Below are 16,496 nucleotides of genomic sequence, written 5' to 3' on the forward strand. Positions count from 1 at the left end.
TAGTAATCTGTGTCATTCTGATCCTGAGAACTAAGCCGATCTTAACTCCTTTTTTTTTTTTACCGGAAGACTTAATGCATGGCGTTAAGTGCAGAACTCACTGCCCCCTGAGGTGACAGTGACAGCTCCAGCCTTGTTCCTGGGTGCTTCCTGGCGTTCCTCCGAGGAAAGGAAGGAAGCGTGTGGAATCAGACAGTTCAGCTGCTGCGCTGGCCCTGGCTCTGGTGCTGTTGCCCAGTACATCAAAACCAACTTCCAAAGGACACCCATCTGGGGACTCAGAGAGGCACAGGAACCCTCTGTTTCACAGAACTATCCCAAGTATAAGTTAGTTTGTCGAATTTGTGCAGGTCCTGCAGAATCTTCTCCATCTATGCATCTGTCCAGTTTCATCACTTCCTTATGGGTGTCCAGCCTTTCTGTAGGGTGGAGATCTACTGTTAGAGAAAGACAGAGGCCAGACACAGAAGATGACTCTGTGGCAGGCAACAATCAGGCAATGAGTGCTGTCAGGCTGCTTCAGTCTGTCCAGAGTCTGAGGAACTGGAAAAAGGAAAATATATATAAACAGCAAAAGAAGAATTTTTTAAGTTGTATTATTACTAGTGTTAGCTATATTTTATCAAATACTCCTGGGAAGCAACATAGTCATTATTACTATGGTTAGCTATGTATTACTAAACATTATTAATTATCAATAATTACCTGTACTATCAGTATTACTAGTATTACATATTATTGGATGCTCCTTGGAAGCAGGATAGACCTTCTATAAACATTTTCTCTAATCTTTATAACAAATCTTCATTGTTGGTATTGTTCCCTTATTTAACAGATTAGAAAACGGAGGCTCAGAGATCACAGACTTGTCTGATGATACGGAGCTAGTAAGTTTGGGGCTGGCAGTTCACACACACAGCTCCGTGACTCCCATATTCTCTAAAACATTAGTTGGTTCTATTTGTGACTTTTCTAAAGACATTAAGAGTTTAGGAATAAAAAAAAAAGGAAGTGAAGATACTTTTCACGAATCTACACACTCCCAACTATCACATCCTGTGTAGCTGTAAACACTGCGGTAAGGAAGGGCTGGTGACTTTAGCTGAAGATAAGTAGGAAATTCTACAGGACCGTAGGGCAGTTACAGTCTCCCGGGAGTTTCTGAGAGCTGGAGCCAGCAGTCCGGGCCATAGGCACAGGTAGGCAAAGCTAAGAGACCTTCTCCAATTCACCACTCCCCTGCTGTGATTCCATTAGAGGGGATCTTTGACTTGAATCTCCTTGAGAGAAGTTAAGGAACACTCGAGTATTTTGGAAATAGAATGGACAAAGGGGAGGGGTATCTGGTTTTAACTGCTTCTGCTGTTTTCTAACTGCATGGTATCCTTGAGCCCCTTGCCTAGTGCCACGTGATTAGTGGGAGCATAGCTCTTGCCTCTTCATGTGCAAACTGAGCAGTCCGTGGGCTGAGAACGACGCAGTGGGACTAGGAAAAAGAGATTTCTACATTTTGCAAGTTTTGTGTGATCATTTGCCTCTGAACTTTGAGACCTCTCAAGATTCATTCTGCTACTTCCCTATGACATGTTTATTGTCTATAATGATAGGACAGTGCCAAACAATGTGGAAAAATACTCCTGAAACCAAGGTTTTGTGGTTCTCACAGCTCCGTAAGACCCGTTTTCTTCCCTAGAGGACAGGTCAAGTCTGGACCCACGGTCAGATACAGACTCACGGTTCAGGAAGCCAGGCTTGGCATCTCTGTACTTTTTCAAAGCTGTATTTCATTTTCTCTTCCAGCACTGGCAACACCAGCATGATACCACAACCCGTGACCAATGAGAGCGTTATAGTTCTCACACCAAGTGGCATCTACTTCCCCTCAGCAGAGAAACTCAAACCCACCACCCAGAGGCAGGCTAGCCTGGAGAAATGTCTAAAGGCAGAGATCAAAGTTCTTGGGGTAAGCCCAGTTCAGAATATGTTGCAGTGGGATCGATGGCAGGGGTTGGGCACAGGGAACAAACTAGGCATGTCTTGAGACTGGAGACCCCTTGTGAGTGTGGAGACTTTTTTAAGTTTTGCCAGGGGGACTCCAAGCTGATGGAGACCACTTGGAGAGCCATTTGAAACTTTCCCAGACTTTTTCCACATAAGATGATATTAAAAATGTTTTTCCCCTATTCTGAATATTGACAATTAAGTTTTCGTTGTTTCTGTATTTTTGCAGTAGAGTACTTCTCTACATTTTCATTTTTTAAGGACCACTTGGGGTATAATTGGCATACTAAAAGTTGTACATCTATTTTTTTTACAAAAGTAATGGTGGTAAACAATTACATGTTTTATGTACCTTTTTTTCCTATGTGTTCACCAGTTGCATGCTTAATAATCTGACTGATTTTTTTGAAGGGAATTTTTCCCTCACTGGAAACTATAAGAAATATAAATTTCCTTTGCCTCTTTTCCCCATACCTTCTGTTTGTTTCTGTTCACTCATGCATGATTTATTAAAGAAGCTCTACTAAATGAGGGGAGGTGGGAGGAAAGAACATGGAATCTAAAAATATGACACAAATGAACTTATTTACAAAACAGAAACAGACTCACAGACATGAAAATAAACTTATGGTTACCAGAGGGACAGGAGGTGGGAGGGGTTAAATTAGGAGTTTGGGATCTGCAGATACTAACTATTATATATAAAATAGATAAGCAATAAGTTTCTACTGTATAGCACAGGGAACTATACTCAATATCTTGTAGTAACCTATAATGAAAAGAATATGAAAACAAATATATGTATGTAGATGTATGACTGAATCATTATGCTGTACACCAGAAATTGACACAAGATTGTAAACTGACTATAGCACAATTTAAAAAAGAATAAAAAATAATGTTTCCAGAACTGGGAGGAAAACACAGAGCTCTGTTTCCTAGAATTGGCTCTGTTCTCATATGCTGTGAGGTGAGGCACTCCACCTGACCAATTTGAAGAAGCTGGTAGGACTGCCTGCCTTGCCTCAAGTCTATACTCACGTGAGTTCCTGCGATGCTGATACGATGTGAGGTTTAGAAAGCTGCTTGGTTAATAGAGCTGTGAATTCTGAGGTGGACGTCAAGGAGGAAAACTCTTCCTCTGAAAACAGAGCTTCAGGATCCTCAGCTGAAGGGACGCTAAGAAGTTGAGGAGGAGGCCAGGCTCTGTGCCAGGTCCAGCAGGGATGCGTGAGAAGGGGCTCCACACTGCTAGTGCTCAAGAGAGTGTGAGGGCTTCCAGGTGGCCCCCTGTTCCCTTAAGAGGTAGAAAGAGAGTTAGTAGCAATGCAAATCAGGGAGGCAGGCAAGACAGAGATTCATACCTGTCATGAGCTACGAGCAAGGGTCACGAGCAGACAAGAGCTAACAAGGCAGAAGTGCGTGAAGGCTTGCTGAGCGCTTGCCAGGTGGTCCAACAGCATCTCCTCCAAAATGTGTTCTCATAGTTCTCATGCCAGAGCTTTCACCATGTCCGTGTCCTCGCTGCGACACAGCAGGAACACCAGGGGAGAGATGAGGAAGCCCTGTCTTCACAAATGCTGATTTTAACCCTCCATCTCCCTTCTTCTTCCAACAGACTGTCCAGATCATGTGCGGGGTGATGGTGTTGAGTTTGGGAATCATATTGGCCTCTTCTCCCTTCGCTCAGTATTTTACCCAAGTGTTTTCCACCCTGTTGAAAGCTGCTTACCCATTCATAGGAGCCTTGTGTGTGAGTAGAGCTCCTTAGGAGGCCAAGATGGGATGGGGTTGGGAGGAAGATGCAATAACGCAGGCTCCTCACCTGTCACCTTGCTATGCTTCTGTCTGCCAGGGGCAGGGGCTCAACAGTAGAACTTGTTCTTCTATGTGGGTAGCCCAGGAAGAACGGAATGGGGTGAGAGGGCAGAAGCCACCTGATTTCAAATCTATTTCTTAGCTGGCACAAATAAACATTTCTTTTGTAGATCATCTTACTTTTCACCTCATTAGCTTGAGCTGTGATGAGGTTAAAGACTTCTCTCCAGGTTTAGGCAAAAATCCATAAGGTAGGATAACACTGAGGAGAGCCTTCTGTCCAGTGAAATGAGCACCAGTGAAAGACAAGCAGACACATACAGGGACGCCCACACATGCCTGTGGGGTCACGGAGGAAGGAGCACTTTGAAGACACCTTTTTTGTTGTTGTTGTTTTGTGTGGGACCCAGAACACACTGAGCGGGTGTCTGTGTTTTAGTGGTGGCCTGGGAATTCCTCTGAAGCAGCTTCAAGTCTGTGATGTCAAGAACAGCTTTCTTCCAGGCTGATGTGGATGAACTGTTTTCACAATCAAGCTTATGTTTCACGGTTTTTCTACCAACTTCCCGCAACTCAGTGGCCATCATTTGCCTTCCGTGCCCTCGTTTCTCTGCCTGATGCTTTCAGAAAGTCCCCCTATGTCTTTGATTCATTTTTCTTCTTTTATGAACTAAAGTCAACACTTGATTTGAATTTCACATATTTTTTCCAAAGGTCTTTTTCTGTCCCAAGAGCCCATCAAAGATACTACAGTAGATGTAGTCGTTAGGCCTCCTTCGGCTTCCCCTGGACTTTCTCAGACTTTCCTTATCCTTGGCGATGTTGCTAATTGTGAGTAGCGTTTTCCAGGATTTTTGTAGACTGTTCCTAAATTTTGGTTCCTCTGATGTTGCTAATTTTGAGTAGCATTTTCCAGGATTTTTGTAGACTGTTCCTATATTTTGGTTCCTCTGATGTTTTTTTCACGTTTAGACCAGGGTAATGGATTTTTAGGTAGCAGGTGACAGAGGTTCACTGTCATATCAAGGGCATGCTATCAACATGCTTTGTTACTGATGAAGTTGAGCTTGGTCATGTGGCTGAGGCAGTGTTTGGCAGGTTTCTCCACTGCATAGTTTCTTTCCTCCCAACTCTCTCCATACTCCGCTCTTTGGGAGCAAGTCACTAAGCACAGCCCACATTTGGACAGACATCACATCCAATTTTTAAGACCCAGGACTTATTTAGACATAAATTGCTTAATGCTGGGACCACTGGAACTATAAAAAAAAAAAAAGCTTGTCCCCTTTTTTTTCCATTGTCAGAGGATTTTCTGTTACTTAGCTATCCCAAATGTATTAGATCATGAATACTCTGGAGAGTGAATGTAGTATCTTTCATTTTCTGATCACAGCCTTAAAGGTTCTCTGACATCCAGCATGATCCTTCCAATGCTCTTAATTATCATTCTACTCTAGCCTTGGGAACCACCAACTTAAAGTGTATGTCTCTGCCGTCCCGTATCTGCTGTCTTCCCCCATTCTTTTCTTTTCCCAAACCATTGCATTCATGTGTTTCTCTAAATAATTCTTTAAAACTTTATTCTCTCATTCGAAAAGTCTCCTCTTTCCTGGCTTTTAAAGCCCTCGTTGTGTTTACTGGAATAGTTTAGTACTCATATCTGCCTTTTCTGATAATCTGTAGGCAAAAGGGATGTATCTGTCCATTTAGTTGGGTTGTTCATTGGTTCCCCGGGGATTTTTTTTCCATGGGAGTTTTCCATAAGCACTGTGATGATAACAATGTAGATTCATCTGTACATAGAAGCTGACCTGTTTTCTCTCCTTTCTGGGTAGTTTATCCTCTCTGGATCTCTGTCAGTCATCACAGAGAAAAAGTCAACTAAGCGGTTGGTAAGTAAGAGAGTCGTAAGCCACCACTCAGCGGCTCAGAACGAAATTTAGGGAGAGCACTTCAGAGTCACTCTCTCCACTTTGTAGCGCTGGCAGCTGAGTTTCAGAGAAGATACTTGGCAGTTAGGAGTTGAGCCTGGCTCATCTGTATTCCTGTTCAGTGCCCATCACTCCATCTGCTGCTCCCTAAAGCACAGTCTGCATTCAAGATATTGTATTATATCCTAGACCAGTGCCCAGAAATCAATTTTGGAAAAAATCTCCCTCCTCAGAATACTTTTTTGGTGGTAACTGGCCTTTAAATTTAGATCTTCAATGATAAAGAAGCTGCCGGTGTTATAAAGAGGTCTCTTTGTTGTGGATTCACTGTTTAAGTCCATCTGTCAAAACCCTTGAGGAAACCCAGTCAAAATGTCGGTTCTTGTGGAAAACGATCACTAATTCTTTTATCTACCTAATCGGAAAGCCAACACTTTTCTGCTGGATTTGAGCATGAACTCTTGCATCCTAAAAGTTGTCATTAATCATTTGTATTGACTGAGAAAACTACTTTACCTCCCTTTAACTTTTTCCAGAGAAAATCAGAATTAAAGTGGCAGGGAGGAGAGAAATTTTCTAATCTGTAAAGATTCACCAAGTGTTCACTCAATCCTACTTCCCTCAAGTAGCTTGATGTTCAGGGTCAGGCGTGAGACTGCCTTATGACATAGTAGCCCAGAAACCCAATTTGGAAGCTCTGGTTACAAAAATCTCCCAAAGTCAGGAAGAAGTTAGAGAGAGTGCTCAGGATGATGCCCACGTTTCTCTCTCTTTCATCAGGATTTAGAGATGATTATTGAGAATCCCCACACAGACTCATAATTACCAGGGCATGCTGTCCGATAGAGCTTTCCGAGATGGTGGGAATGCAGTAGCCGTCCAGCACAGCAGTCCCATGTGGCTATTGAAAACTTGAAATGCGACTAGTGCAATCAAGGAACTGAATTTTAAATGTTACTTAAGTTTACTTTAAATATAAGTATCCCACGTGGCTGATGACAGCTGTATGGACAACACAATACGAGTATAATGTTTCTAGATTTTCGGGGAGAAGCATGTGGGGCTCTTACTAGAGAAAAACAACACCTCAATGATTACGACAACAAGTTCAAGGATACAGGGTGAGGAATACAGTTGGCTCAGGGTTACCCAAGCCATCTGTCTTGCAGTGAGTTCTACTGTGGTCACACATTGTATCAGCCCTTTTTGAGATTGAAGAATAGTTCTGTCACAAAACAAACCTAATTATTTACTAGGTGTATTATTCTAAGAAATATGCACTCCAGAAATCATGACTGTTGCTGGCTATCAGGAGGCACAGAAGCATGTACTTTAGTCATTCTCCTGACACACCGGGCTTTGGAAGAGAAAAATGTCCTGCCTCTCATCTACTGTGCCCCCAAACTCCCACTGCTGAGTTCCTAGAAGAAGAGCACCCTAAGTGGGATTAAGTAATATTCTAATTGATGGCGACTGGGCGTGCCCTGGACCACACCGACCTATAAATAGAGCTTTCAGAATGGTCCTAGCTCAGCTTCTCCTTCTGCGAGTTGAGGTAGCAGAGAAGACATTTCTGAGATCAGTTTTGTTCACTCCCCTCACTTCGTAAATGTAGAAATGAGACCCCGAGTGGGAAATGAAACTGAGGAACTGAGCACTTGAGAAAACTGAGGGGGTCAGAGGCAAAGCTACTACCGTGATCGGTTTCCTCCCAATTTTTCTTGTACCCTATGCTGCCGCTCACATATTATGCCATCCTTGGGTCCGGCTCTAGGTCTCTGTCTACGGGCATCCACATGTGGCCCTGGGTGTGTCCAACCAGAGCCTGGCCAGACTCCAGGGCCCGCCTGAGACTGGAACTCTGTCCCTATGCTCATCTCAGGATTGTGTGTGTATGTGTGTGTGTGTGTGTGTGTGCGCGCACACGCATGAGTGCTCACGCATTGAACAGTGGCCTTGTGCAAGGAGGAGTGACTTGCTTCATCTGCCTCCTGTATGTGGCCATTGCTTCCACAAGGAGTTTCCAAGTGAGCTGGGGGAGTGAAACACCACATCTACCTTTGGTCACTCTGCCTCTTGGGGACTTTGCAGTCAGCCTTATACAGCCCTAGTGTCAGTCCAGGACAAAGAATTTAGGAAAGCAATATTCTCTGCGATCCTATGGAAGCCCTGCCTAGGGGGAAAGATTTCATTTATTTATTTGCTTAGACAAGATTTACCTTCTAGGTTCAGAGATGTTTCCAGGCTTTGGAGAGACATACAGGTTTAGACCTCCTGAGGGACACAGATAAAAATAAATAAATAAACTTTTGCAATGAACTAGCAAAAAGGTTAAGAGACGTGTTGCTCATTAGGGGTGATTCTTACCCGGCATTTTTCTTCCAGGCTCAGAGCACCCTGGTTGCAAACATTCTGAGTTCTCTATCTGCTCTAGCTGGTTTCATCCTCCTCTCTGTCAAACTGGCTGCTTTGGGTCCTGCCTTTCGGTTGTGTGACTTACCCAGAGAAGAATTAACATATCATCATTTTTATCCATTAAATTTCCACGAGACTATTAAGGACTGCTACTTGGCTGAATCTGTTCTGGCTGTAAGTATTTTTAAATGGGATGTTCCAATGAAATTATGAGGCTTCTGAAAATCTTGTCTTCTTGTTGTCTCTCCTTTTGAAAAACTCCCTGATTTTTCTCTTTCTGATTTCAGCATCTAAAGGAAGGCCAGGGGTATGTAAAGGTGAAAGGACTATGTGACTGAGATAAAGAAGCTAGACTACAGGGGGAATGGAAGAGTAAAGATCAGATAAAGTTGATGATGAAAAACTAACATTAATAATTGTTGATAGAGTTTTTGTTAATCAAATTGATTCCATTGTTAGAGGCACAAAATGTGAGATTTTCAAGCTATAAATCTTGGTACATGGAGTAGCGAATTAAGAAAAGCAAAAATAGCAGAAAGACCCAAATGATCAGGAAATGCCAATAAGGAGACCAAGGATGTCTGTGTGGTGGCGGGTCCTTGGGCTGAGCAGATACAGGCACTGCGCTGAGGAGTGGTGAGGAGGGAGGATGGAGCCTGAAGGTGAGGACATCTCCTCTTTCCAGTGACCACAGTGATGGGTAGCATTGATGAGATGAAAAGGCAACATCATTGTTGTTTTTGTTACAACTTACACAGGTGGGATTTATCAAATAGTAATATAAGAAGATGGAGAAAAATGAAAATTGATAATGATTGTCATTACTGGAGAAAGAAAAGCAATGAAGTTTGGTTAACAGAAATAACAGTCTTAAGTTGGAACATTAAGCAGCACGTGTATTGTCAGAAACACACTGAGAAAAAAGAAAACAAGTTACAAGAATAAAGAGGCTGCAGAATATTTATTGTCTCACAATCATAAAAGTGAGTTAAGTCAAGGACATAGTTGCTGTTCAGTCAGATAACAGCAGAGCCGGCCAAGCTCTGGCTTGTAAACCACTCTTTACGCGAAGCTGCATCTTCCCAGGTTAATTATATTATAACAAGGAAAAGCATATGCAAATGAAGTTGGTAGTAATCGATATGAACCAACACATGGCAGAGCCAATTCTACTGTGGGAAAAAATTCCACAGAGAAGCTTGGGAGGGACTTGCGTGGATAATGTATGAATTCATGATGGGACAACTTTACATCATAAACAGAAGGGGTTAGGTTGAGCTTACTTGCTGGGTCCATTTCTAGGAAATGTAAGCAAGTTGCACACCCTCTTTGGCGGTGTGTAAGTAAACTAGAGGTTTGTGCAATCACTTCTTTTTCTCCTGTTCTATCAAATGACCAGTTCTGCGTGAACAATACCTCAGGACAGAAATGGTAGAGCTTAGCCTCTTGGTGTGGTATCTTTTTCGAGTTGGTTTGGGTTGTTAGCAGCTATGGCAGTTTCCTGGCTTGATTGTTCTAATTCTTGCTGCCATCAAGAAAGGCAAAGGAAGTCCATCCAAAGGGGGTCAGATACAGAGAAGGGGGTGTTGCTACTGAATTTTATAAAGCGCTTGCACAGCCAAAGCCTCATTGATTCTCACAGCCCTCTGAGAAGGAAATATCATTATGTCCATCTGATAAATGAGGAAACAGAAGCTAGAGAAGTAGAGGCTGGTTCAGGCACACACAGCTACAAAGCAGGAAGAGTGGGGCTGGACTGGGAGCTGGTGCTTCTCGGTGCCGGGTGTCCTTACTCATCTCTGCTCCCCCGCTGAGTGAACAGTAATCGGACTTAGCTCTGTCTCAGAACGGCGGGCAACAAGTGGGCTAGCTGATTTAGTTATTGCCCCTCCCTCCTCTTCCCCTCAAGGGAATAAATGAACAAAGGGACTGCAATGAGCCAGCAGGCTTGGAATAAGCCTGTTCTCTTCCTAATGGCATCCTTTCTGCATCCTCTGATGGTTGAGGGGGTTTTCATCTTTGCAGTTACCTCCCCACGAGGCACGGAAGCTTCTGCTGACCAAGCTTCACCAATTTTGTGTCTCCTGCCTTTCAGGGAACTCTGTCTTTGATGCTGATCTGCACAGTGCTGGAGTTTTTCCTAGCTGTGCTCGCTGCTGTGGCTTGGCAGAAACAGGCTCGCTCTGACTCCCCTGAGGTGAGTGCGATGGCTGGTCTCTCTGAGTCTTGCCTGGCGTGTCTCCGTTTCTGGGCCGTACGGAGCTACATCAGCAAGAGTGGCTGAAGGGACAGCCAGTGGTTGGTCATGAGATACACGTAGGAGGTGGTTTGATGGTGATGGAAGATGGTGAGATGAGCAAAGCAGATGGCAGTTGGGTAGCTGACCAGCTGAGGGCTCACTGGAGAGTAAGATAGTTGAATCTGAGAAATCAACAGGTTCAGTCTTGCCGTTTTGTAAATGCGGAGACCTGGAACGTGAAAAGACTTGCCCAGCCATCATGCAGTGAGTCGCTAGAACTTGGTTAGCCTCTCTTCCAGGCAGCTAGACTTCCTGCTACAGCCAATAGTTTCCTTCATGGTCTTGACTTGGAAAAGGGCATTTACAAATGTGACTGGATTCAATAAATGTCCTATGCTCTGATTTTCTCCTCTTGTGATCTGAAAATTCTTTTTTCCTTAGAAGATATTTAAAAAATGCTGAACAGAATTCCACAGGACACCACCGTATGGCCACCGTGCACACATGACCTCATTTAACTGAATTTCAAAGCTTTGACTTAGCCACAATTTTCTTATAGATAGAAGAATGGAATATAAGACTGATGAACAGCAATTATTTAAAAACGGAGTGAAATGTTACACTCGTCTTGGAACACTTAAGATTTTTTTGTACAAAGTTTGGAGGAAATTATGTATATGTAATTTGAACCTGAGTGAAGTCTGAAGAACTAATATATTTTGTTTCTTCTAGAGTGTACTCTTCCTGCCTGAAGGTCACAAGAATAAATCCAGCACGACCTCAAAGGCACCGTTTGACCCTGATTGTGAAGAATTATTGACGCCTTAGGGGGAAAAAAAAGGAAAAATATTCAACAGAAATTTGGTTTTATGACAATAAATGAAAACCAACAAAGAAACCCAACCCAAGAAAGCAAAGTTTGAGCTTCTTAAAATGTAGACTTTTATGTAGTGAACATTAAAAAAACAGTATTTGTTTTCTTGTCATTAAAATATGTGTTCAATGGCGATTCCTTGATTTGCCCTGATATTGGCTTCAGCAAAAGCACAAAACAGTGAACTACCATTGACTAGACTGGCCAAACAAACATTTCCCAGAAAAGTAGGGAGAAAGTTGATTCAGTGGGGTCACGGTGAAGTAGAGGAGACAACTTTTTCTTGGGCCCCTTAATTGCCAACAAGACTTGGCTTACTTGCTGTTGATCGGAGGTTCTCAAGACCCCCTCCTCAGGTTCCATTTATTTGCTAGAGCAGTTCACAGAACTCAAAAAAACATTTACCTTTTAGATGTTTATTATAAAAGGAAATAACTTAGAGTCAGCCAAATAGAGAAGATGCGAAGGGCAAGGTCCAGGAAGGGGTGTGTGCCACTTTCCTCAAATCTACACGTGGTCAGGACCTCAGAAGCTCTCTCAATCCTGTCCTTTTTGGGTTTTATGGACGCGTTATTATATAGACCTGCTTGATTAAACCATTGGCCTTTGGTGACTGAACTCAATTTCCAGCCCCTCTCCTCCCCCAGGAAGTCCAGGGGCAGGACAGAAAGTTCCATACGTCTAATTAAGATCCATTCCCCTGGCAACCAGTTGCCATCTTAGGGCACCTAAGAGCTTCCCAAAGTCACCTCATTAACATAACAAAAGTCATCTTTACTGCTCAGTCACTTAGGAAATTCCTAAGTGGTATTAGGAGCTCCGTACCAGGAACTGGCAGTAAGGCCAAATATATATCTCTTATTATAAATCACAGTACCCCAATTACACAATTATTTTCTTTGAAAAATCATTTTCCTAGTTTTCCTTTTAAACAGAGAGTAACTGAAAAATGATTGATTATAAACCTACAGTTGAACTTCCTTCCCCTTCATCAAATATTCAAACAAAACAAACAAGCAAGCAAAAGCTAACTGGAATACTTAACTGTTATTAAGAGACGACCAGTAAATATTTTTCTGGTATCAAAATAAGAAGGAACATTTGTTCAAGTGCAAATGTTAAGCCTCAACACACACAAACATATACATATGCGTGCACACACACACACACACGTGTAGAAAGATATCCTCAATTTTATATGAGGTCCATTTCTTTGAACAATCTCATATGTTCCCTGCCCGGACCCAGTGTTATCAGGACCGTACCCACTGTATCAGATCTTCCCGTGCCCAGTTTCTCTGTTGTTTTCCAATCTGAGAGGAGAATGTTGGTTCCTCTGGTTTTAGCTCTTTCTTCAAACTCTCTGACTATGTCTTCTCCTTTCCTTCTGCTCCCCGCTCCACACATACACATATTCACATATGTTCACTATTCCTTTTATTTATTGGCCTATGTTGATCTGAAATAGATGGACTGGCCATTATTTCTCCAGTAAAAATGAGTTTATCCAGGGTCAGCAAAGAATTGCCATTCAGCATCTGCAAACATTGCTAGCCACGTGCAAGTCCCCAAACAGCAAGGGGAGGAGGATGTTTTTAGAGGAGAAGAGGAAGTTGGGAAGTCCATAGCGAACAAAGAGTCAGTGGCTTATCATTGGCTGAATTCTTGCCAGGAGAGAAGTGTTCTTTCCTCTTCCTGTTTGGTTCTGCTGTCCCTCACAGGGCTTCAGTATGTCCCCTTCTCGTCTCTTGTCTCTATTTACTTACAGTTTCTGTTTATAAATTTTTTAACATGGACATTCAACATTTATGGACACTTCTGGAGCACCAGACACTATGCTCGATGCTAGGGTTATAAAGATGAATAAGATACACTTCTTGGCTTCAAGAAATTCACAATCAGTTAGGGGAAACAGAGGACAATGAATCAGAGGAGCGTTATACGCCTTTAATGCATTAGTGCTATTTGAGCACAGAATAAAGAACACCTTCTTCTGCCTAAAAACTGTAGAGAATAAAAGTGTGTGTGTGTGTGTGTGAGAGAGAGAGAGAGAGAGAGATTCTTTCCTTTGAGAACTCCACCTCCCAGTGGACATCATCCTAGTGGGGTTGTCAATCACATGGTGCCACCTTCCTTCCATGAGGGAAGAATATGGCCCAGAATATACAATTGGTGTATTCCGCCCACTGTAGTCTCATGCTGGCTCATTTTCCTCACCCCCTGCCACCATATCTTCACCTCCACTGCCCCATCACTTCCATCACAATTATCCAATAAAATGTCTAGTCCCCAGAGTTCCTCCTGGGCCTCTCTTAGCTTTGTCTTCTTTCTCAGAGAAGGCAGCTAGCTATTTGGGCAACACTTAAAGCCACTTCTTGTCGTAGGTTCAACATAAATGCTAAGTCAGACATCCATATCTTTCCTCTTAAGTAACGATGCCCCTCTAGCCTGAGTGAAATGAGAATGGTGTCTACCTTGACATGTAAAGATTTATAGAAACAAAGTTGTAACGCACTTACTGTTGTATCCAGCACATGGAAGATACTCAGTTAGTGGAGTTTTGTTCTCTGTTTCCTTACTGCCTCTCCTCCCCTGCTCCAACTTGATTCTCTGTGACTAAAGTCAGTTTTATTCCCAATCCACTTCTGTGATTTTGAACCTGATTAGTCTCATAAAATCCTGTTTCTTCAGGAGAGTCGTAGAGGGCTCTAGACAAGAGTCTCAGACTGTTTTCTGAGACTATTTCTATTTTCTCTTCCCATTACTGCAGGGGAAGATTTGAGAATTAATGGCTTTTTAAAAGCTGAAGTGTAGTTGATTTACGATATTGTGTTAGTTTCAGGAGTACAGCGAAATGACTGAGTTATCTCTATAAAGGTTATTTTAAAAATTATTGTCCATTATAGGTTATTGCAAGATAGTGAAATTCCCTGTACTATACAGTAGGACCTTGTTGCTTATCTATTTTACGTATAGTAGTTTGTATCTGCTAATCCCAGACTCCTAATCTGTCCTACCCCCTCCCCTTCCCCGTTTTTTCCTTATGTCTGTGAGTCTGTTTCTGTTTTGTATATAGATTCATTTTTATTAACTTTTAGAGTCCACATGTAAGTGAGCTTTTTTCAGGACTTCTGCACAGGTGACTCTGCTGACATCCAGTGGTGATAATGAGGAGGAATTTCCTCCTCCCCTCAACCCTCAGAGAAATAGAAAAGGCAGCCAGGATACTTACTCAGTCTCCCTGGAAAATCGCCCTGAAGGCAGCTAACTCGCCAACAGGAAATCATACGTGCAATCTTTGTCTGCATAAGTGATCAGTGAGGGGAGACCTGCACATCTCTCAGAAATTACTCATTATGTGCCTCTGCAAAAAGAGATACCACACAAACCATAACCACACAAGAGCTGGACTGGTTATATTCACATGAAGTAAGACATATTTTAATGTAAGAGGTATTATTAGAGAGAAACAGGGATGTTTTATAACAATAAAAAGTCAGTACAGCAGGAAGATAAAGTGTAAATGAATGGAGATCTAACAGCAGAGCTCCAGAATATATGAACAAAAACTGATAGAATTGAAAAGAGAATTCACCAAATTTAACTGGGTTTCAATATCCCATTCACAATCATTGATAGAAAAACCAGACAGAAAAAGCAAGAAGTGAATAAAAGAGCAACACTAGCAACCAACTTAAACAAACATAAATAATATAATAATATAAATATATATATAAAATTATAATATACATATATAAATATATATTTTATATTTAAATATGTATATTTATATATATACACACACTCCAGGCACTGCAGAACACCCATACTTTTCAAGTGCAAACATGGAACATTCTCTAGCACAGACCACACTGTGGGCAGAATTATAAAATGATCCCCAGTGATTTTCACCTTGCATAATCTTCTTGCAGCATTTGAGTGACACTTGTGATCATTATAAAATATCACTCCCAGAATTATGTTATGTCATATGTCAAAGGATCTTTTGAAGATATAATTAGTGCTATTAATAAGTTGATTTGGGGTTAATCAAAGGGAGATTATATGAGCAGCTCGACCTAATAACGCAAGCCCTTTAAATCTGGGTCTAGAAGTCAGACAGGAAATCAGAAATTCAAAGCAGCAAAGATAATCTCCTCCTGGCCATGAGGGGGCAGCTGCCATGTCTTGGAGAGAGCCACATGCCAGTGAATCGTGGGTGGCCTCTAGGGGGCGCCCAGCCGACAGTCAGCAAGAAAACAGAAACTCATTCTCAGAGTTGCAAAGAACTTAAATGCTGCCGACACCCTGAATGACTTGGAAGAGGACCCCATTCCTGAGATGATGCGACAGCCCTGGCCAACCCTTGATTTCAGCCATGTGAGACCCCGAGCAGAGAACCAGTTCACACCCTGCTCAACTCTTGACCCAAGGAAACTGTGAGATAGTAAATTTGGATTGTGTTAAGCCATTAAGTTTGTGTTGATGTATGTGTTATACAGCAATAGAAAACAGATACAGATCATATGCTAGGACTTAAGACAATTAATTTTAAAATGTTGAAATTATATAAAGAATGTTCCTTGAACAAAACAGAATTTCTTAGAAATCAATAGCAGAAAGAAATCATAAAAGTTGTCAAATAACTGGAATTTAAGCCATTTGTTTCTCACTTGACCATGGGTGAAAGAAATCCAAAAAAGAAATTGGAAAATATTTTGAATTGAATTTAAAAAATATAATATATCAAAATTTCTGGGAAACAGCTAAAGCTCGGCTTAGATAAAAGTTTATAGCTTTATATGCCTATATAAGAAACCAAAAGCTCTCAAATCAATAACCTAAGCTCCCTTTTTTTGAAACTACAAAAAGGAGAGAAAACTCAATCCAAAGTAAGCAGAAATAAGGAAATACTTAAGGTTAGAGTGAAAATCAAATAGAAAGCAGAAAAATAATAAAGAAAAATCAGTGATGCCAAAAGTTGGCTCCTTGAAAAACAAGAACAAAATGGACAAACTTCAGCTGGACACACCAAGCAGAACTAAAAGAGAAGACACCCATTACCAAAATTAGTCACAGAAGAGGGGACACCACCACCAGCTCTACAGAAATTAAGACCGTTATAAGGGAATTATAAACAGTTTTATGCCAACAACTTACATAATTAAATGAAATTTTAAAAAACCATAGAAAAACATAAACTACCAAAACAGACCTA

General features: G+C 41.8%; 1 protein-coding gene across 2 annotated transcripts; it reads left to right on the forward strand.

Moving 5' to 3' along the window:
* The first annotated feature begins 1,063 nt into the window (after nt 1–1,063).
* LOC105094899 (membrane-spanning 4-domains subfamily A member 6A) lies at nt 1,064–11,413 on the forward strand. Of its 2 annotated transcripts, XM_010987001.3 has the most exons (7): nt 1,064–1,199; nt 1,801–1,963; nt 3,620–3,754; nt 5,655–5,711; nt 8,136–8,339; nt 10,261–10,362; nt 11,137–11,413. In XM_010987001.3, exons 2-7 carry the CDS (start codon nt 1,817–1,819, stop codon nt 11,230–11,232), a joined length of 741 nt encoding a protein of 246 aa, XP_010985303.1. In that variant the 5' UTR covers nt 1,064–1,199; nt 1,801–1,816; the 3' UTR covers nt 11,233–11,413. The 2 variants fall into 2 exon arrangements, with proteins under 2 accessions (XP_010985303.1, XP_031315385.1); XM_031459525.2 differs by lacking the exon at nt 5,655–5,711.
* Nucleotides 11,414–16,496: the final 5,083 nt, after the last annotated feature.

The sequence above is a fragment of the Camelus dromedarius genome, chromosome 12 (assembly GCF_036321535.1).
Source record: "Camelus dromedarius isolate mCamDro1 chromosome 12, mCamDro1.pat, whole genome shotgun sequence".
NCBI lineage: Eukaryota > Metazoa > Chordata > Mammalia > Artiodactyla > Camelidae > Camelus > Camelus dromedarius.